Source organism: Danio rerio, chromosome 19 (assembly GCF_049306965.1).
Source record: "Danio rerio strain Tuebingen ecotype United States chromosome 19, GRCz12tu, whole genome shotgun sequence".
NCBI lineage: Eukaryota > Metazoa > Chordata > Actinopteri > Cypriniformes > Danionidae > Danio > Danio rerio.
The window spans coordinates 28,543,470-28,567,185 of NC_133194.1; the positions used below are offsets into that span (position 1 = coordinate 28,543,470).

The window sequence follows — 23,716 nt, forward strand, 5'->3', positions numbered from 1 at the left end:
TTAATTTAGTTTAGCTTTTTTTGCCTTATGTTTTACCAAAAAAACATTTGTTTTCTCTTCTTTGATTGCTGTGCTTTTATTTTTTACATCAGTTTTGTTTTATGCTGTTTTGAATCAATTTGTTTTGTTTGTTTGTTTGTTTTTTTATTTTGTTTTCTTTTTGTATTTTTGTTTTTAATTTAGTTTATCTTTTTTTTGTTCTCTCTTTTACAAAAAAAAATGTTTGTTTTCTCTTTGATTGGTGTGCTTTTGTTTTTATGTCGGTTTTGTTTTGTGCTGTTTTGATTTCAATTGTTTTGTTTGGTTTTCTTTTTTATTTCACTTTCTTTTTGTATTTTTGTTTAATTTAGTTTAGCTTTTTTGTGTTGTTTAACAATTTGTGTGTTTGGTTTTCTTTTTTCTTTTTGTGTTTTTTAGTATTAAATTTAGTTTTGCTTTTTTGTGTTTTTCTTTACAAAAAAGTTTGTTTTCTCTTTGATTGGTGTGCTTTTATTTTTTATATATCGGTTGTGTTTATGCTGTTTTTATTTGATTTGTTTTATTTGTTTTTTCTATCCTTGTTTTTATTTATTATTTTTTTAGTTTAGCTTTTTGTCTTGTGTTTTAGAACAAAAGTTTAGTTTTCTCTGATTTTGCTTATATTTTTATATCTGTTTTGTTTTGTGCTATTTTGTTTGGGGGGGGGGTCTGTTTATGCAATTTTATGATGCTTGTAGAAAGTTTAGTTTGCACTTTATTTCACTTGCTCAGGACTTTTTCTATATGCATACAGAAGTGCTGATGTCTGTTTTTTACTGTGCATGTTTTGTCTTGCGGTGGAATTTATTTTTGAAATGTTTCTTTTTTCTTTTACCACGTTCTGCCAATCACATGTCTGTCAGAGGACTTCCTGTATGTAGTGGTTTTGTTTCTGTCACAGGGCATCTTGACTGGGTATCTGTCAGTGTCTAAAACAGTACATGTATTCAAAATAGGATACTAGTGTATATTGTGTACTATTTTAAATGTATATTAAAACAAAAGGGGAAGCTAGGGTAATTCATTTCATCTGTTATGTTGGTTAATATTTATCATGGACAAAAAAATGTTCTGACAAAAGTCAAATTAGTTTGTAAATCATCTTATACAGTTCAGAGTATTGCATGAAATAGCATCCCAATAAACATAATGCTGACACAAAAAATGTTTATTAATAATGATTGTTTGTGTATTTTATTAACCCTGTTTTTATTTTTATTTTTTTATTTTTATTTTACTGCAGTGTTGAATGGCCATAAGGTACACAAGGACAAAGAGCTCACTCCCAGATCCAAAGCCAGAGAGTCGTCTGTGGGGAGAGATCGCAGCGAGAGGTGTGATGAGTCTGAGATCTCCCACAAACACACGGCAGCCACAGCCAAGAGCCACAACACCAATGGCCACAACTACAGGAGAGCTGCAGAGGAGCTCCGAAAGCAGGTGCATATCCATGAGTAGAATACAATGACTGGTTTTGCAGGTCAGCAAATATGCTGGAGCTGCTAGTCAGTAAAAGTTGAGGCGAATGGTTTGGTTCAGTATACTAACATACAGTTCAGTATGCATTTATCCACATTTCCACTGCCGAGAGCACCAAAATAGTGAAGTGTAATGTACCCCTTTTTTTTGAAAGTGTTTTTTTCTTTCTGTGTATGTTTTGTCGTGCATTAAAATGATTCACTAGCTAAGCTTTTGCATTTGAAACAATGAAAAATATATGCAATATATGAATAAATATTTGTGCTGGCAATCACCAAGCCTGCCAAGTGAAGGTACTGTTGGCAGTGGAAATGCAAGCCTGGTCAGGGTGAACCATGCCAAATTCTGCTATAGTGTATTATACTAAACTGTATATCTCCGTGGAAATTAGACAATTAAGTGCCACAAAAGTCATGTAGTCTAACATAACCAGATATTCATCAAATTATATTAACATTGTAATATTAGGTCACACTTTATTTTGATGGTCCGTTTGTTGAATTTAAGTTGCATTGCATCTACATGCCAACTAACTATCATTAGATTATAAGTAAACTCTCAGGTTGGTGTTAGGGTTGGTATAAATTGACATGTACTTGCAAAGTTTCTTATAGTCAGTTAAATGTCTGTTTAGCAGCAGTATCAACAGATATTAAGCAGACAGTCTACCAATACTCAACTGGACCATCAAAATAAAGTGTTACCAAATATTATTTCCCTAATCTGTTGTGCAAATTGTGAACATATGTTTTTTCTTCTACTTCTAATTCTGGACTGTCTTCTTGTGGACTTCTAACGACACAATCTCACAACAATTTGTAATGTTTTTATTAGCATTATTAGGTTACGCCTCTAAAGGGCTATGTTTTGTATGAATTAGCCACTTTTTTGCCAACACGTGAAATAGTTACGTTTCCTCATGAGATCAGTTTGTTAATTACATATTAATTAAAAAATGTATTTAAAAATAAATAATTTTTACCTCTAAGCTAATAATAAAAACTGACTTTACCATAAAGATACTCACATTCTGTTTCTTGTACATTCAGAATGTTGTAAATTACAGTTACTTGAATGTAAAATAGAACGCAACAATGACAAAGGGCCCTGCATCATATCATTGTTTGTAAAACCAGGATATGCTTAATAATGTTAAATTGTTGCTTACTAAATCTAAAGGGCTATTCCGATGCTTTTGACTGGGACACAGAACCAATTACGGTACTTGAATTCCTAAGTGTAAATCTCTTACTGTCAACTTGTGGCACTAAAACCAGGACTTTCTGCATTTTTTATATAACGTCTTCATTTCTAGTTCGTTCAACAATTACAATTATTAATTCAAATACAGATATTGGTCTTCCTGTCTTTTCCAAAAAAAAAAAAAAAAACGCAACATTGTTGCATATAAACAGGATTTTTTTTTTTTTTTTTTTGCGCTGCCTTAGTGTTTTGTCCATGTAATCAAAATGACCTTTCTTATGTGTATGAGAAGTATAGGTCCAATGTATTTTAGCACTCATGTTGTAGCAGTAGTACCTAAAAGTGGTGGTTTAATGACTGATGCCATGTTAAACCCTTGAGTCGGATAAAGCCTGTTATTATACTGACACACGCACATAAACACTTTACCACTCGTCTTTTATACTTAAAACAATAAACAGGGATGATAAATGTGGCATAGTCTGCAAAACTATGACAATCTACAAGACAGCTGTTGACCTCTCCCTCTCTCGCTCTTTTTCTTTTTATTGTCTCTCTTTTTAAAGCCAATTTTCATGTGTTAAAGAGCCATGACATGAGCATAACCGATTACACATGCTTTGAATGTTTATCATGCTGCTTTCTATTTTTTGTATCGAGCAACTCTGGAAATTGATCGCATTTAGTAACACACTATAGGTGTACAGTATCTTCCTCCATCAGTGGGAATATATAAAGTATATCGATGGAATAATTTTGAGAGATAAAAAGGCAGTGGGAGAAGGGATTTATTATTTTTATTGTGGACTTTATGTATTTATTTTGGCTTTAGAGTGTTTGGCTTTACTTGATCTGTGAACTAGAGTGTTCTCTTGCTGCTAACAGCAGGTGCAGAACAGGTTCAGCAGCATTTTTATTAAACTGATTTGTGTGTTAATTGTTAGAGTGAGTTACAGCTGTATTTATTTATTTCATTTTATCCATGGCAGTTACATTAAGGAGTCTTTTTGATTTTTTTTTTTTTTTTTGTCTTTTTCTTTTTCTTTGAAGATTTCCTGTTCTTTTAACTGCTAGATATTTGGCTGTGGTGTTTGGAGTTTGTCTCCAAAGACAGCAGAAATTTTAGATGTGTTTTTTTTTTCATAGAAATATGTTACTATAAAGTGTAAAATGGTAATGAAGTTGAATTAAATGGATGGTTTACCAAAAAAATGAAGATTTAGTCACTATTTACTCAAACTCAATTGGTTCCAAACCTTTTTTTTAACACTTTATAAGTCAATGGTTGCAGGTTTTCAGCTATCTTTTAAGCTAATTTTGTGTAGAAGAAACATAAAAAAATTAAATAAAATGGTTTGAAACAATTTTGTAAATAATGACAGAATTTTAGTTTTGGTTGAACTATTGCTACATGTATATAACATATGTGCCTAATCTGTAGAGACCATCCAAACTGATTTTTTTTTCCCCAATCAAAAATAGTTTATTTAAATTTTGAATTTAATAAAATTTTTTTAGCTTTCTTTATTGATTTTAGCCGTTTTTACAATGCACAAAATTTTTTTTTCCATTTATGTTTTCATTTACAGTTTTCATTTGCATTTTCGTTGTTGATTGGATTTTACGATCTCATTTTATGTTAATTAATTTTTTTAATTAAATTTTTTATGTAAATTATAATTATTGCACACAAATAATAAATGAATAATTAAATAGTCCTAAAAAAATGTATTTAAAGACATTACCAGCAAAACACGGAGAAACACAGTGCATGGTCTAAAGGGCTCTTAAGTTGAATGCTACTTCATCAAAAGCCTAAAAATAAATTGATCTACCTCAAGCAGATCACCTAAATTATAATAAAAATAATCTATACATATACACACACGTATATACACTTATACATATAAATAAATGCATGTAAATACACATACAATATAAAGGTACATCATATAACTACAATGGTAAATTAATAGCTGGTAATACAAGGTATACAGAGATAAGATTTGCATCAGCTTACTTCAGGAAACCTTCAAAGGGATTCCAAATTTTGGAAAACTTTTCAGGTTTTCTCTTGACCAAATAAGTTAATTTTTCTAAAGCCAAACAATAAAACAATTCCCGCAACCATTGTCCAATTTTTTCCACAAACGAGCTATTATAAGTTTTCCATGTAACAAACAAAGTTAACAGTGTCTTTTCTGAACTAGTGAAAGTGCTTGTAATAGGACAAATATTTAGAATACACAGCTTTGGACATGTGGGTATATTCTGTTTTAATACTATGGATAGATAAAAAGTTTAGAAATTCCTCCTAAACATGTTCAACCAAAGGACACTTCTGAAACTTCATAGTCTGAACGGATAGATTAAAATGTAGTGTGTATGTGTGTGGTGTGGGCTACAGCGCTGCAGATGTTCTCAGTTAAATCTTGTGCTGTGCTGCATCTGGCCTATAGCAACACATGATGTCATCTGTCCTCCCTCATGCTCACATGAGTCCAAGATCTACTTCAAAAAGCTGGCCTGGCCTCTTGTCTGTGTGGGTTCTCCTGTTATTGTTCCTGGCTGTTAAACGGGTTTAATTGCACATCTCTAGCCAGCCAACCTTTAACTATTCCATCCTTCCTTCCATTCTCTTTCCTTGTTTTCTTCCCTGTTTCCTCCAGCCTGCTCTTCGTTTCCCCTTCAGGGGGTTGCCCACTGGGGACAGTCCATTGACCTGTATTCTCTTGCTTGCGTGGTTTCTTCCTCACTTTCTCTCTTCCACCTTTTCAGACAGTCTAAATAATAGCTGGCAGCATGTGGCAGGGCTCATTTGCCCCCTCAGGCAGAGTTCTGGGCTCAGTGAGCCCTCTAGTGGTCATGATGCTCAATACACACAAAGCCAGACGCGGGACAAGCTCTGCTCAGCATCCAGCGTTATGCTGAGTGGGATTATCATTACCATCACATTCTGCACTCTCAGAGCCCTGCAGATGGGATAAGGCGTGCCATAGACCACTGACGTGTTATTTCAAAAGAGGGCGGGTATGATGACGGGGGTGCTTCATAGACATGGCCGCAGCTGACATCATGCTACATTTGCTTACTCTACCTGCAGAGAGCATCCATCATGCCTGCCTCTGGGGCTGGAGTCTGTCGCTTTCTTTTATATTCTCCCCCTCTCCCTCCTGCAGTTCTTTTTTTCCTGCTGCCGACAAGAGGAAACGATTGATGAAGGAGGTCACATTTCAGTCCCCCTTATCTTTTAATAGCCTCTCTTTGTTGTGCGGCTGCACCTGATTGGAATACAATACAGCCGATGTCTTACTTCAAAGACACTCAGCAATCTCCTCGCCTGTCCGACAGCAAACCTCTGGCTCCGAGATCAGCACAGTCTGGACACCGTTCCCACAACAGAGACTCTCGTTAAGGGTGTTCAGTGACTTTAAAGAGAGGAAAATGAGGGAGGGTGTGGCTCCACATCTAATGGCCTATTCAAAAGTGTGAAGTTATCAAAATGGGCCACATCAAGTAGTCAAATGGAACAATTAAATGGCTTCTTTGCTATCAGGTGGAAAATTCACACTGTGAGACAAGGAATAGTGTAAAAAAATAACAAGAAAACACAAACCTAAAAATCTTGCCAGTGTAATGCAGAAAGAACAAGCCTTTTTGCTAGATTTAAAACCAGAGTCTCAAATTGGTACTTGCCCAATAATATATTTACCACGAATATGCAAGAATGGTTTTCATATCCGACTGCATCATTATAAATTAAATAGACAGTTCACCCAAAAATTCAAATTGAGTCATTATTTACAGCCCCTTCACTTGTAGCAAACCTGTTAGAAATTCTTTCTTCTGTCGAAGACCAAAGACATTATTTTGAAGAAGGCTTGAAACCCTTAACTATGGACTTCCATAGTGTTTTTTTACTATGAATGTCAATGATTACAGCTTTATTCAAAATATTGGTTGCATCCGAAACCGTCTACCACTCAGTAGGTACTGCATTTGATTTAAATGTACTACTTGGTCTTTAGAAAAGTTTGTTCTATGTCGTATGAATGTGAAAAGGAACTCGGACATACTGTATCCACCATTTTGTCATAATTACATGACCTACCTGTGTGAATTGCCTCCTTTGACTCACATTCATGAATTCTCTCATGGGGAATAATGGGATAGTACAGCGTGCATCAGATGCACTCTTCAGAATTGGCCAGAAGTAGTAAGTCATCCAAGTATTTCTCGCATACTGTTTTTTTTTTTTTTTTTAAATCTATGAATTCGGACATACTGCTCTACTCATAAACTGTTTTTAGCATACTATATAGTATGTAAGTATGTGATTACGGGTGCAGCCGTTGTCTTTTGTTTTCAACAGAAGAAAGTAACACAAACGTTTGGAACCACTCAAGGGAGAGTAAATAGTGAATAAATATTCCTTTTTTTTTTTTTTTTTGGTGAACTATGCCTTTGAAGGTTTGTTGACGAATTAAAGCCAAATTTCAGGACTGTTCCTTCCTATCCAGTGAGATATCTCTGATGTCAGGAAGCACATAGTGTTTATTTCACCTAGAGTTTTAGCCCACTAAAACCCTCCGGCTGCATCATCTTTTCTTGGCTCTATAAGAAAACACACATAGGAAATCAAATCCTTTCTGCCTTGCCAGAAGAACAGAGCCAAACAAAACAATGTGAAGAGAGAAGTCGAGGCTGACTATGTTTGTAGACTGGCATAGTCGAATTCCCATGGCGGCTGTTAAACAATGAGAGGCCGGGCGTAACCCAAGCTGCATCTGCTCTGCTGTGAAGTATATTGGGGGCCTCAGATCAGCTGAAAGCACGGCTTCTTTTATTTGAGGCATTAAAGCCAAATTTGAAGAACTTTAGTTTTCTGTACTGAATAAAGCAGCCGATGAATTGATGCTTAAATAGGATTTTATGATTAAACTACACTTCTAAGGATTTTTCGCAGCTGTTGGCACTGAATAAAAAACATCGTTCTTTTTCTTCATCAATCTAGTACACTTCCCCTCCCTATTTCTTCCCTGCTGTTCTCTCTGGTTTGGGGTTTTTGGAGCTCTGTTGTGGTCTGTATTATTGTGTGAGTGGAGACATGAACTGTGACTGTCTTGGTATGCAAATAAAGGTTAGGAACTTATTCTTTTCAGTCAGGATTTGAAAATTCTCACAGATTCCATTGATTTACTTTATGTAGCATTATGATAACAATCGTTTTTCTCTGTTCACTTTAGGTCTCGAAAGTAAATGGACTCACAAGGGCATCATCAGTTGGCACGCATAAAGCCAGTGGCAAAAAGCAGAAAGACTTTCGTCTGCCGTCCAAAACTGTGAAGTACACAGCCACCGTGTCCAAGGGCCACGTCACCTACACCAAAGCAAAACGAGAACTGGTTAAGAAAGCCAAACTCAACCACAGCAAGCACGGAGCTTCTGCAGGCCTTCGTGCTTACAGCAACAACCATCACCATAATTCTCATCATGCAACCAGCAATGGCCATGGCCGGCCCCAGCTCTCTCACTCAGGAAAAGCCCAAAGTATCAATGCAAAAACCCGCAAACAGGTGCTATTGTCGAATGGGGTGCATAAGATGACTAATGGGAGCCGGCTTAACGGCAGGCTAAATGGACGCCATAGTGCCAGGGAAGAAGAGGTTGTTGACCGACCAGTGCGGCAAGGACTGCGGAACTCTAAACGCAGAAGTGATGCCATGACATTGCTTGGAGCTGTAACTGAGAGTGAAGAGACTAAAACTAAGCAGCAAACCACTGAGGTTAAGAAAGCTAAAGTGCAGCCTAGCCCACTTGAAACTCGCAGCAAGAAAGCCCTGAATCAGTTCAAGTCCCCTAACATAGTCACTATTGCACATAGTATCACTGAAATGGCTGCCTCCCCTATTCAGAAAACGGGTCCTGCTCCTCCTCCATCTCCCCCTGCTGCTCCAGCTTCCCCGTCCATGCCCCAGAACCCTGCAATCCCTGAGCCAGCACGACAGCGACCCAAACGTGCCTCTGCTGGCAAACTGATGTTCATCAGAAAAGCACAGCAGAGGGCCCAAACTAATCCTACCCTCAACCGGACCACATCCACTACCTCAGCCAGCAAGTCCTTCAAACCAGCAGAGCCCACACACACACCTCCACCTCGGCTGGACAGAGACAGGGAGCGTGAGAGGGAAAGGGAGAGAAGCAGGGCAAGGTATGCAGCCTTGGGGGATGTGCCCATTTTTAAGCCCAGCTCCAGGGAGTTCCAGGACCCTTTGGTGTACCTAGACTCATTTCGGGAACAGGTCGAGTCATGTGGACTGTGCAGAGTGCTGCCTCCTACTGACTGGAGGCCAGAGTGCAAACTCAATGATGAGATGCGTTTTGTGACACAGGTTCAGCGCATACACAAGCTGGGCAGGCGTTGGGGGCCCAATGTTCAAAAACTTGCCTGCATTAAGAAGCACCTCAAATCTCAGGGCATCTCAATGGATCAGCCACCTGTTATAGGCAAGTCCTTTAAATCCTCTGCATTTAGATCTGCTTTTGTTTGTATAGGTCAAATCAGGACATGGAACACCACTGCACTGCAGAATTTAAGGCAGCCTCTCCTATGTATAATTTTCTAGCACCTAAAGCATTAGACCAGGGGTGTCTAAACTCGGACCTGAAGGGCCAGTGTCCTGCAGATTTTAGCTCCTACTTGCCTCAACATACCTGCAAGGATGTTTCCAGAAAGCCTTGTAAGAGCTTGATTAGCTAGCCCAGGTGTGTCTGATTGGGGTTGGAAGTAAACTTTGCAGGACACCGGCCATCCAGAACAGAGTTTGGGTACCCCTGCATTAGACACTATAGAGCACTGATACTACAAGGATAAGTTTGAGGGTCTAGAGTAAAGATGACCAAATATACTAGCAGCACTGCTTTGTAGTATTGTACCCTTGTCAAACATGTCTGAAAATCTTATCAGAATATTTTTTTACAATACATCTGAGGAAGGTGTAGGCTTCAAATAATTAAAAAAGTACAATCTATAGGGCATTAGCTATCCAGGAGTAGCTTTGCTCATCCCTGGGCCTTAGTGACCTGCATAACAAGAACTTCAGTTACAATTGAAAGAACGAGATACAACTATAGCTAGGTTGCCCCGGGCTTGTATTTATGTAAATGTTTTTCAGCATTTCAAGTCCATAAACTGGGGAGAAAACAATTAGTATGGAAACTGACCAACAAACATTCTCATAGTCCAGTCTTAACATATGTTATCAAGTCTATTGTCTGCCTGAGGCAAGGAAAACCATATGTCAAACCAATTGCCCATTACTTTTTGTCAAATATTTTCCAGCATGATACAAGTTTAAACGAGCAGCCCCAAGCCTCAGAATTTTGTGTGCTATTTGAAGAACCGGTCATAAATTACAGTTGAAATAAATTTTTATTGAGTGAGTCAGAATGCCACCGTATTCTGTATCAATTCCTATGAGAGTTTTAAACTATTGGTCATTGAACTTTGCTGGCACTGACTTGCCCTCAGTCTTTAAACTCACTTTCTGCAGGTGTTATGTTTCATTGCTTCAAAAGACAAATAAAGATGCAACCCCAGATTACTCTAACATATTCAGAGAATTAATGAGCTGTGAAATGTAATGAATTTTAATTTTTGGAGCTGTCAATACCCATTTGGTGGCAGATGGTGCAGTCTGTCGTAGTTGCAGTGATTTCATTGGAGTTGTTTGGAAATGATATATTGTCTTTTATTACACCTTTCCTATCAAACTGTTTTCACAAGTTTAACAATCCCTTCTTCCATCTCACCCCTTCAGGTGGCTGTGAAGTAGATTTGGCTCGTTTTTCTGAGCTGGTCTGTGACTTGGGTGGAATGCAGCAGGTGATGGACCTGAAAAAATGGAGCCGGCTGGCCGATCTGCTTCGCATTCCCAAATCAGCACAGGATCGTCTGGCCAAGCTCCAGGAGGCCTACCTCCAGTTTCTGCTCTCTTATGACCTGCTTTCACCTGAGGAGCTCCAGCGTTTGGAGCAGGAGGTTCGAGCGGAAAAGGAGGCTCTGGAACGCAAGCGGGGACCCCTGGAGGGTCACTCTGATAACGGCCATCATTCTCTGGCTCTTCCTCGTTATGAACCCAAGAATGGGCTCAATGGCCTCAGCCATCGCAATGGCTTCCGCAATCACCACAAAGAGCCAGACATACAGCGGCAGGCTGGCCGCCGCAGACTGTTTGCTCAGGAAAAGAAAGGGGAAAAAGTGGAGTGTGAAGAGACAGAGGAGGAGATGGAAGATGAAGGTGTTCTCAGTGACCAGCACAAATGTATATACAAGGTAAGAGAGGTGATAAATGATCTACTATTTTTGTTATGGCAGCGTAATGCTCTTCAGCTAGCTAACATATTGTGTTCCTTTCTGAAATAGAAATATAATTTGCCAGACTTGATTCATTCATTTTATTCAAGTCATTCAATCTGGCAGATGTGCTGTTTCTTCAGATAGTGAAGTGTTTATAGAGGGTTCACCCCTGAGGTTCCATGGGTTGTGCCAGAATCAACTGATGACTAGGTTTGTCTGAACGCAAAGCCACACCACTGTGGAATAAAGTATGAAGGCTTAAAATGTGATGTGTTTTGGGTTTTAATGCTGTCTAGGTTCCCCCAAATAAATTGCGATATTAGCACGTAAATAGCATTTTGAGTTTACTCGTTTTATTTGCGTCTCAAATTCACTTTACAATAGACGGGCATTTGCATCATGGGTGGGCTCTATGTCTGCCCTATGATACGAGCTTCATTGCTAAATGGCCAACATGGATTTTATTGCGAGAGTAGCTGTGCTTTATGTGCTTTAGGAAGGCTGATAAGCAGCGTAGATTTGTTTGGCACCATGACTAAGTCCACTAGATCATTTCAGAAGTGCATCCAGCTCTTTGAGTTCGTCAACTCCGCCAGAAACAGTACCTGGACGATGGAAGCTTTCAGCAGTGCTTCAGACTGAGCCAAGCCCAGTTTGATGAGTGGTTGCCTGATGTCGACAAGAGGATTTGCAACCACAGGCACTACGTCAAAATCACGTCCATACTAGAGCAAGCTCCTGATTGGTTAACACGAATCTCTGCTGAAGTTCAAATTTTCCAACTCGAGCGAGTCACATGATTCAAGCATCAAACGTGCAAAACACTCAATCGTGCCACTTCATTCCACACAAATCATGCCGCAGGATGTCTATTTGCATTATCTTATTCATTGTTTCTCTTATAGTTGTGTAAATTGCTTCCTTGTCCTCATTTGTAAGTCGCTTTGGATAAAAGCGTCTGCTAAATGACTAAATGTAAATGTAATGTAAATGTAAATCACTCGCACTTGACAATTCATATGCGTCTGGTGTGAACGAACCATTCAGAAGTAGCTAACCAATGTGAAAATTGAGGCAGCTCACTCAAATATGGGCCAGAGTTTGTGTGGTTCTTGTGTTTGAGAGGACCGATGGTAGAGGAAAAAGAGAACTGTGAGTGGGTTGGTGGTTATCTGTGAGAATGGCTGTTGTGTGAGAGGCCTTGTTCCCAGGCCCTCAGTTCCTTGTGTATGTGAGTCCGGGCTTGTAGATATAGTCTATGTAAGGTGACTCCGTCTGCCTCACCAGCCCTATAAAAATACCCTGCTGACTCTTATAGCACCCTGTCTGTCTGCCTGTGTGTTGTTGTCCGAGGTAACACTTTCTGCAGGGTGGTACGGTAAGAGTGGGCCTCTTCACAGAATAATGTCTGAATATAGGTCACAGCTGAGCTTCACACACATACTACACTTCTGTTCTTTCCCAGTGCAGTATCTGGCAGTTGTCTTGTTTAGAGTTATAGTTGCTTTCATGTGGTTGAAGATTTTGTGTAGCACCTAAGAAAATTGAAGCAAGTCAAAATTCTGTGAATTTTACAGTAATTGGGTAAATTCACAATCTGTATCTTGAAACTTGGAAAAGGTGAATTGTCTAATGAGTTAAAGGAACACTCCGCATTTTTATTTTTGAATAGGTTCATTTTGCATCACGCCTAAAGATAAACAGTTGAGTTTCACAAATTTTGAATTCATTCTGACAATTTTTGGATCCGCGGGAGTATTTTTAGCTTAGCTAAGCATAGATCATTGAAGCGAATTAGACCTTTAGCACCTTGATATAAATGACCAGAGTTTTGATAATTTTCCTGTTTAGAACTTGACTCTTCTATACATGCATCATGTACTGACTGTGCTTTTTTTGTGACTGCTATTTTCTAGGTCAGTATGCCAGTGCCTGAAAATATGGCATATTCATTGCCTGAATAAAACTTCCATTAAAATAACCAATGTAGTGATTGTGATAGGCTATGAGTGGGATGCTAATGGTCTAATCTGATTCAATGATCTATGCTAAGCTAGAATAAAAGTGCTCCTGCCAGACCTCATTTACATTAGATTTTGCCTACACATTGTTGTCTATTGGAAGGAATGCATCAATAAAGCCGCCATTTTGGTACAGAGTTTAACAAATTATGCGTTATTTCTGATGATTGATCCACATCAGATGTAATCTGCTGGCCAATAGGGTTTTGAATTTTCATTGTTTCCTTTCACATGGCCTGTCCAACACAGCCGATACATTCTTCACAAGAGTTTATGCTAGAGGGAAGACATTTTCTTGTGCTTTTGTTTCTGCAGTTACAGTTTTGAAATAAGTTGGATTTCAGTTAATATCAATATTTGTATTTATCAGGCCAATATTGGTATCAGCCAAAATATCCATATCGGTGCATATGATTACATTTATGTTACAGTAAGGCTCAGTATTTTAAGTAAATTGAGATGTTATAAAAATGTAAACATTCTTTTTGAGAAGTATCTGTGGCTGTTATCAGAATACACAGACAGAGATACTTGCTTGTGTATTATTTTGCCATTTGTCTTACTGATTTATTTGTTATGCTTCCCAGGGGAGATCGGTATCTTTGACCACCTTTTACAGAATAGCAAGAAATACAATGATGATGTACTTCAACAAAGAGCCTGGGGCTGCTGAAGTTGAGGTAATGCTTTCTGTATTTTAACCATTTATCAAATGTAAATGTCTGTTTGTTATTATTGCTATATAATGTCAGTTCTGCTTGTGACCAGAATCCACATTAAAAATCAAGTGCTTCGGTGTTATATATATAATTATAACTGTTCTTTGACAAATCTTCTTTTAGTAGTGCATGTTTTCTACATCCAAATACAGTTGTGTGCTTGTTTTTTGTTATATTTCCTCCTTCCTGCCACTTCTCTTCATCTCCATCTGTCCTGCTTTTCTTTATATAGCAAGATTACTGGCGGATAGTGGAGCAGAGGGACTGCCATGTAGCAGTGCATTATGGGAAAGTGGACACAAACACACATGGAAGCGGCTTCCCTGTGGGCAAGTCGGAGCCATTCTCCAAGTAAGAGCTGCTTTCATTTGAGATTAAAGGCATTGTGGAAATATGCATTGCTGTTTTATAAAAATGATGTTATTATATCTCTTCTTCTGTCTGTTTCTCTCTTTCACCTTAGGCATGGATGGAACCTCACCGTCCTTCCCAATAACTCTGGATCCATTCTGCGCCATCTTGGTGCTGTGCCGGGTGAGTTCTCTACCGTCGACTGAAGCAGGACATAAACTTCTCTCTGCATCATGGAATTTTTTTATTTGGATTATTGAATAGGTCTTCACTCCTCTTTCTGTCTCTTCTGTCTTCTTCTCTTTCACAGGGGTGACTATTCCCTGGCTGAACATCGGCATGGTCTTTTCTACCTCATGCTGGTCACAAGACCAAAACCGCCTTCCATACATTGATTACTTACACACTGGTGCTGATTGCATTTGGTAAGTTTTCGTTTTCTGATATTGTGGCTATGAGCAATATCACACGAGTAGCAGTGCGATATGGCTGTATATCGGCAATGGCGTGCGAATCTGCATTTGTCACATCTACACATTTGTCACATCTGCAGCTGACGTCAGAACAGCAGAAACTGTTGCTACTTCACCAACGTTATTTTAGAGCTAGTATTGGATTGATTCCCTACCGTAATATCTAAAGTAATGACAAAACTGGTGATTTTGCTAACATTTTAAGATTATAGGGCTGAACTGCATGAAATGCCATCAAACAAATGGCCTACCAAAATGTATTCAGGGTTATACAAAGAGTGGCCAACATACAATACATATATTCCTGATCTATGAATCCCATCTCACACTCCATACACTACAATTACTATGATATTTAAACAGCACTGCAACATAAAAAAGAGATAGATCGACTTAGGATGTCACTCACCAGTTTTATAATATTTTGATCAGCTGGAGTTTGAAAATATGCCAATCTTTTCTCCTCTAAGGGTTTATTATGCAGTCTCTCGCCATCTAGTGGATGGACAATGTCAACCGTCTTTGCTCTGCTCAATGACAGGCTAATGAATTTTGACGCGCTATAATTTATAAATATTTAAAATTGGCAATATCCTTATAAATAAACTGTGTAGTTGCAGTCTAAACAACTATATTCTCGCCTAAAAAACCTCAAAAGTACTTTATGTCGTCCAACAGCTGCAATATTTGTTAAACTGTAGTGCGTTTATTGATCTGCTGGCACTCTGTGTTTATTGCCAGCAGTGCCAACAATTATATATATATATATATATATATATATATATATATATATATATATATATATATATATATATATATATATATATATATATATATATATATATATATATATATATATATATATATAGTTTTAATATTTATATAGCATTCCTTTAATTTTATATTAGGTTTAATAATTAAAATTTGGTTATTTAGTACTTGATATTTAGCCATTTAGTTTTACAATTTATTTTAATTACTTGCAAAGATTTGGATAACAATGACAATGTTGTATTTGTGAAAAAGGCTCGTTTTACAAAGTTATATGTATTAAAATGTTCTTCCTCTAGAGGGCTCTGTGCTCTGTAATTCATACAGTGAAGTACAGTCTTCATTCCACTCACGAGAGGATCAGCTGTGATTCTTTTTTTTATGTGCATGACTCATCATCATAAAGCCAAGTTCTGTTTCCATGGCAACAAATCTGGTTTAGGAGACGCTAGAGACAGTGCTGTTGTGTTATGTCATGCAGACAATGACAATAACAGGAAGTTTTGCCCATCCTATTATAGGTATTCTATTCCTGCTGAGGAAAAGACAAAGCTTGATAAAGTGGTGCACACACTGCTACAGGCCAATGGAACGCCGGGACTGGAAATGCTGGAGAAGAATGTTATGGTGAGATATTGCAAATTATACTTAATACTATTAATAATAATAATAATAATATAAAATAATAATAATAATATATTTTTGCTTTTTTGTCAATGTGCACTTGACATCACCCTATAGCAAACCACAGCCATCTTTGTTGTTGTTTGAGAAGCCATTAAGTCTAAATAGGGAAAAGGCTGTTACAACTTTCATTCATTCTGATTTTTAATGCGTCTCCGCATTTGTTTATTACCAGATTTCTCCAGAGGTGCTTTGTCGTGAGGGAATAAAGGTCCATCGTACAGTTCAGCAGAGTGGGCAGTTTGTGGTGGTCTTCCCCGGTGCATTTGTGTCCAGGGTGTGCTGTGGCTACAGTGTGTCTGAAACTGTGCACTTTGCCACACCACAGTGGATGAACCTGGGCTACGAGGCTGCTAAGGTGAGACTTTCACATTTTTTCATACTTCTGCAGGACTGTTGACACCCTCTCATTTTGTTACTTTCAGCTTCACTTTTATGGGAATGCTTAGTGCAACATGAGTACTACTGAATGAAAAAAAAAAACATTTAAGTATCTTATAAATGAGCGAGTGCAAGTAAACAATGTCTGTTTGTATACAGTTTTGTTTGGGTACAATGTTGTGGTGGGCTTTCTAAGACAAGTTGGTCTTTTGTGGCTAATTGCCTGCATTTGACCACTTGATATTCAGTGTTGAGTAAGTTACCTTAAAAAGTATTTAATTTTCAATGGCATCATTAAAGTTACTTTATTAAATACTTTGTCTAAAAATAACTTAAACACTCAATAAATCATTGAAATACTTAAGCTAGTAATATCAAAATAACTATCATATAAGAATGCAGAATGGAATAAAACTTTTAACAGGGACTTTTAGCTTTAAAAAAAAAAGATTTATACTTCTAGTTAAACTCCTGTGTCAAAACACAAAACATTTCAAGGCAGTTGCACCATATTAAACAAAACATGTTTCCTACCTACCCTATAAAGAATTCAGATGCAAAAGCCTCTCTGCCATCTGAATGTTTATTCTAAAGCTCTTATGTGCAGGTTTGATCATTTCTCATTTATGGTGATGAATGGATTCTTTTCATTGCCTTTAAACTGAAATAACTGAACATAAGACGATGAGAAAAATGCTTATTTGAAAAGAACATTTCAGATGGTACTTTGAGGCTTTTGCATCCTAACTCTTCATATATTGACATTAATTTCTTACCTAATTTATTGTTTCTTAGGTGTGTGTGTAATCCTCTGACAAATATAACTATAGTTGGGATATTCTGCAAATATATGTATTTGTCTAACAAACAAAAATACAATTATGCTGCTTCTCTGAATTAATTTATACAGAACTCTTCAACTTTGCATTAAGTATTTAAGACAAGAATATTTTAAGTGACTTTAATTAAATTACCTAAAGTAATCCCTTACTTTTTCCAGATAAAAAGTAATTTAAGAAGCTAGTTACTTGGTAACTAAGTACACCTAAACACTAATGATACTTTACTATGAAAGCAATGCAATCAATATACCTACTGTATAGAAATGGTCAAAAACTAAACAAGTTAAATCATGTTTACATCAGTCCTAGCATTGGCCACTTTTAATTCTATAGATCAGTGGTTCTCAAACTTTTTTCACCAAGTACCACCTTAGAAAAAAGTTGTCTCTCCAAGTACCACCTTACGATGCTATTTTTTAACCAGTATTAAAAAATAGCGTCGTAGGCCTAATTAAGCAGCTACAGGTGTGCACATTGTTAAAAACAATGCAGATTAATTTCTATTATTTAGAATATGTATTATTGTCAGTCACTTTAAACATTTTAAATAGTCTGAACATTAACTGTGCTTGCAGGTAAAAAAAAAAAAACGTTTTAGTTAAAATGGGCTTTTAAAAGTTCATTAAAAAATGGCACTGTTCTTAAAAAGTAAAAAGAAAACTGCAGTACTTAAATCTAAAGTTTTCATAGTAGCCTATTCATCAAAAGTTGGAAATGTTGCTTGGACCTTATAAATATAGGCTAAATGTCATATTCATACACTTTCAGACAAATCTTGAAATAAATGTTAAATGTACATATGACAGGGTTCATACAGGGACAGCCTAATGAAAATCAATTCCAGCACCTATTTTTTCAAGACTGACATGCTATGTATTGAAGACCTGAAATGTATTCTCAGCAACCCATAAAACATTATATAGGAATAGACACAAATAAAAACCATTAATAATAATAATAATAAAATAAAATTAATAATAATAATAATAATAATAATAATAATAATAATAATAATAATAATATTTATTAACCATATATTAATAATATAATAAACCTGCACTAAATGCTTGTAAAATCTTTTTTGTACTCAAGTAAAAATACTATTACACTGCTAAAATAACACAAATTTTAGTAAATAATACTAATATTAGGTAAAAGTACAAAGTACTCTTTTAATAAGTACTAGTTTAAAAAATCTGATTTTCATTATGAAATCACTTTTTTAAGTGTAAACTTGATTGAATGGTTTAATTGCTTAAATCCCAAAGCTACATGTATAGGAACTTGCACTAACAAAGGAAGTGTGACCGATTTTTCCTTTCATGACAATTAATCTTTTTCAATAGCACTGGTAAAACTACCACATAATCTTTAAGGCCATCCAGACAGTTTTTGCCCATTTTTAAACAATATTTGCAAGCTTTGAAAGGTTTAATTAAAGTATATGGTAAAAAGATTTAAATTTAGCCTTTTATTTGCATATTTTACACTATTCTTCTTTACAACATGGCAAATTTATTTTCTTAAATAGCTGTACATCACATGGAGATTTTATTTTACACTTGAGCTTAATCTAAAATACAAACTTTAAAAAATACAAGTACACTGTCAGTTAAAAAAAAATAAAACAAATGACTTAATTTTACTTGAGGTATTTAAAATATGACAACACTACATTTATCAAAGCAGTGCTTTAAGAGCCTTATTGTTATTTATGATAAATAAACAATAAGTAACAACGGATTGCTTTGACCTTTAATGCTTTAAGACAGATCAGAATACAGCTAAATGTATAAATCACACAAATACTTCATCCAGAAACATTTCCAGCATAATTATTTTGTCGTAAAGAAATAAAAAATCCACCTTTGCTAAAAGTAAGTTTCACTTCACAACACAGCCAAACAAGAAGACCATTAGCATTGTCATCGATTATGCATCAATCTATTTCTAAATACTTGATAAATTTGAATACTTTTGATTAAATTTAGTCAAGGAGCAAAGATAAATGTCTACTTTATTAGTGGAAAGATCGCGATTGTATTCAATCTGAGCACGCAGGCGATCATGAGAGCACTTGCAGTTCATTTGAAAAAAGCCTATTTAAGAGCTCGCATAACTGTTTTAGCGATTTGCGTACATTAATGCGCTCTCGTGATAAAATAAAGCACTCGCCGCATTTGCAGAAATGAGTTATTGCGCAATACCTCCATTCCCGCACCGCCATTCAGACTGTATAGAGGAGTGACAGGTCAGAGGCGAGTCGACTCGCTGTCGGAGAGCGAAACGTGTATGAAGATCATAAAATAGGCAGGAAATATGTCCGCGGTTTAATTACTCTGCTAGACATTTCTATAGTGAAAACATCCGAGAAGCAACTAAATTAACAAAACATTTGTTTTTAAGTTGTTTTTTCTGTCTCTGCAACACAGAAAGCCTTTGTCCCGCCCTTACGTTTCACGCAAAACTAGACAAGGTCGACTGTGATTGGCTACTTTTCATGTCAGTCAAATCACGCTTCAGAATCAATTCTTGAACTTCGGAAACTGATTTATAACAGCTTATGACACAATGCACTAAAATAAACACTCTAAGCAAAGAGCTGTGATCGTACGCTTCACTAAACAGCCAATGCTGATCACATCGATGTTATAGTACGCATCAAAGGATTAAAAGTGTTAATTGTTTATTTCATTATTTGGCGATTCCTCCGCGTACCACTAGGAGGAAGCCCGCGTACCACTAGTGGTACGCGTACCACAGTTTGAGAACCACTGCTATAGATGCATATAATACCAGCAGGCCTTAAATAATTTGGTTGTAAAATGTGGTTACCTCTCCTCTAAATAGCTGAACTGTCAGTACAGAAAAGGATTAAGCTTTAAAACGTGTGCTGCACATGGACATTTCTAGGCTATAGATGTTTATGTGCGTTTGCTGTTTTTTCACAGGACCTGAAATGCAGGCGCATAGCAAAACCCTTCTCTATGGAGAAGCTGCTGTATCAGATCGCCACAGCTGAGGCCAAACGAGAAAACAGACTTGTGCTCAGTACAATCTCTTCTCTTCTCAAAGATCTCAGGTGAGCATTGCCAGCCTGCCCACCAGTCAAATCATTACTGCAATAAACTTTCTTAACCATTACAGCCCTCTGTAAAGCAATTGTCAAGAGAGTGTGTGTTGATGTCCAACAGGAACATAGAGATGAAGCAAAGGCAGGAGCTGTATGAAGCAGGGCTGCTCTCCTCCGCACGCTACTGCACTCATGACCACAACCAATCACCTGCTGACACCAGGAAGAAGCCGCGCAAGTGGCTGGCACTGGAGTCATCAGAGAGGCGCTGCCAAATGTGCCAGCACCTCTGCTACTTATCTATGGTGAGATTATATCAGGTTATATTATCCTGCATTGCATACAAGGGTATTGAATTAGCATGGACGGAGGTGTCATGTCCTTAGCAATATCCACATATTACTGAATTGTCTCAACCAAAAATGTAATCCCCTCAAAAAAAAAAAAAAAAAAACATTTTAAAGAGCCCCTATTATACATTTAAAAGGGTCATATTTTGTTTTTAAGGTATCCAACAACAGGCTGATTTGCATGCAAAAGGTCTTATAATATGCAATTATTTTTACCTGATTATCCCAGTGACTCCCATTCGAGTTGTTCAGCGATTCATTTGTTCTCAAATCCCCCCTTAGCGCGAAGCTAATCTGCGCTGATTGGACAGATGACAACCTGTTGCGATTGGTCGACAGCGTTCAGCACGAGACAGAGTGAAATGCCCAGCACGTCTTATCAACAATATTGAAATAGCCACAGTGCATAGTGTATGTGTAAGCATACCTGCCAACAGTCCTGTTTTTCCCAAGAGTCTCCTGTATTTCAGACCCATCTCTAGCCACCCACCCATTTTGTCATTTATCCCGGAAAACTCCCATAATTTCATAGCTTCATAGTAGTTACTAACACCATAGTTCACAGTACCCGGTTCTCAACAGAGTTATCAGGGCCGGCGCATCCATAAAGGCGACCTAGGCAGCCACCTTGGGCAGCAGAATAGTCCGCAAAGCACTCAAACTGCACAAGGCTGGGCTATAATGCTGAGGTATTTTTTCAAAAATAAACCTCAACCACTCAATCACAGTTTCATCTTTGTGTAGAGAAAATAACACAAATTTTCCCTCACACTTCCAATAATATCCAGCAGAATATCCCACAGTGTCTTCATGACTTAATTCAAACAGCGTCTGCTACAGTGCTTGTCTTCCTTTTTTTTCTTTGCTACTGTTTGTGGGAGGGGCCGCAGGTTTCAATTTTCCTGAGTTTGCACACGCAACAATTAGGCGGGGCTTAAATTTCATATCCATGTTACGCCGAAACGGCTAATGACTCACTATCAAGACTATTAATTTGAAGCACTATGAGTTGACTCTTTTATAAATGAATCAATAGTTTTAAACACTGTACACTTTCATATTTAAGCATTAGCTGGATATTTCACTTAACTTAGAGCTGTTACACACTACATGGAAGGTCATTTTCAAAAACTTTTAATAGGAGCTATTTAAATATCATTAAAATTAAATTTAAATAAAAGCAGATCGTTAAATAACATTCTCCCAGTCATACTTTTCTCAAACATTATGTGAGAGGCTGTAGCTAAATTTGGATGTTAGCAGCACCAAATGTGCAAGTTCTCTATGAGGATTCGATACAATGTTGACACATGGTCGTCAAAAGTGAATGAGGATGGCAGCAAAACTGAATGAGTTCGCTGCTGAATGAGTTAATAATAAATAGGCCTTATTCAGTTTTAAATTGGATTATGGCCTTCGACGATTATAAAAAACAATAATCGAGTTAAAACAATTATTTTGGCATATCCCGACCCCTTTCCAACAGTCTGAATTAGTAGATTTCAGTAGAAACATGTAACATGTGACTTTAGCAGTGACTTTTTAAGTGGGTGTTGGATTTGGTCCCCTTCAATGTCAAGAGCAAATCTATGCCATTGATTGCAGAGCTCAGATCACCACGGTGGAGAGCTTACTTCCTACGGACTTGAGTTACAACCGTGCTCCAACATGCTATTTTCAAGTAACCCTGAAGATTTCGATGACCTGGTTAGTGTGTACTTGATCAGGGTTGGAGCTGAACTCTGCAGGACGGTGGCCAAATCTCAGATGGCACACTTCATGCACACTTGTGGTCTTGCAGACTTATGATGGCTGCCATGTTTGAATGACTGTAGTGTGCCCCAGTCATTTTAACTTTCAGAGGGGTGCCAGCAAGCATGCACTTTGCAGCTGATATGTGCCCTTGATTTGATGTCTTGATGGAATTGCTGGTTGCGAATCATCCTACTTGGGTTGGGGCAAGCAGAACAGGAGAATTTTTGCTGGTATATAAATACCATATGCATTCCTTGGGATGCTTGGCATAATTTGCACACCTGATACAGTTTATTAATAGAACTGTAGAACTGAAATGTTTGTTCCAGACAAAGAAGACATCGAAAATGTGCAGCATTGGGACTCCAGGAATATGCCCACTATATCACCTATATATGTTATATCACCTTTGCACTTTGTAGTTGTTTTTTTGTTTTTAAGCATTATGATTTAGGATGCACATATTTAATTTCAAGCATACTTTACAGCCTATACTATATTAATTTTAATACAAAAATGTACAGTCAATTTGTACATAAACAAAACATGGCAAAGGGAATGGGACAACTCCATAAATAATAAATTACATGAAATTAACCTGAAAATAAATGAAAGACATTTAGCAAATTATAATTTTGAGACCTGTCATGATCAAACTGTCTATACTAGATGTCGAATTGGACATTCTAGGTTGACACATTTATATTTACTGAATAGCGAAGCACCACCTAAATGTAATTACTGTCAGGCTGCTCTTACCATAAAACAGATGTTGTTGGAATGTGGAAGTTTTAATACCATTAGACAACTTTTTTTTTTTTAAGGAGAGTACTTTGATGGACCCTTTAAAAAGGTACCACCAGGAAGAATCTTAAATTATTTATCAAAAATTGAACTGAAAAATCATATTTAACTTTTAATATATTTTTGTGTGAATTTTATCTATTTATATTTTATATATTTGTCTAAGTATTTTTTATTGTAATATGAATTTGTTTTTATCATGTAATATTTTATGTATATCCATTTTACCACAAAATAGCCATAACTTGCTGATGTGGCAATAAATAAATAAATAATAAATAAATACATAAATAATACAAGAATGCTTTGTACAATGCCTGAAACCTCAGCCAGAAGAAAGAGACACTTTAGGTGACCAATGTAAGATCCAAATTAGTTTTAAAATTGTGTAAAAATATAAGATAAATATTTAAAAAATAATAAATAAAATGTT

The 23,716-nt window shown here is 36.9% G+C and overlaps 1 protein-coding gene across 2 annotated transcripts in view; it reads left to right on the plus strand.

Annotated features, from left to right (window-relative positions):
- Nucleotides 1–23,716, plus strand: part of jarid2b (jumonji and AT-rich interaction domain containing 2b) — a 188,031-nt gene that overhangs the window by 157,813 nt on the left and 6,502 nt on the right. Inside the window, exons 6-16 of one of the 2 annotated variants that reach the window (XM_009294217.4) lie at nucleotides 1,262–1,458; nucleotides 7,947–9,207; nucleotides 10,521–11,035; nucleotides 13,668–13,760; nucleotides 14,032–14,150; nucleotides 14,263–14,333; nucleotides 14,461–14,575; nucleotides 15,916–16,021; nucleotides 16,254–16,436; nucleotides 20,253–20,383; nucleotides 20,496–20,679. In XM_009294217.4, the coding sequence (XP_009292492.1) occupies nucleotides 1,262–1,458; nucleotides 7,947–9,207; nucleotides 10,521–11,035; nucleotides 13,668–13,760; nucleotides 14,032–14,150; nucleotides 14,263–14,333; nucleotides 14,461–14,575; nucleotides 15,916–16,021; nucleotides 16,254–16,436; nucleotides 20,253–20,383; nucleotides 20,496–20,679 (2,975 nt within the window). Of the gene's footprint in view, nucleotides 1–1,261; nucleotides 1,459–7,946; nucleotides 9,256–10,520; nucleotides 11,036–13,667; nucleotides 13,761–14,031; nucleotides 14,151–14,262; nucleotides 14,334–14,460; nucleotides 14,576–15,915; nucleotides 16,022–16,253; nucleotides 16,437–20,252; nucleotides 20,384–20,495; nucleotides 20,680–23,716 lie in introns of both variants that reach the window. The other variant, NM_001202459.1, reaches the window with a different exon arrangement.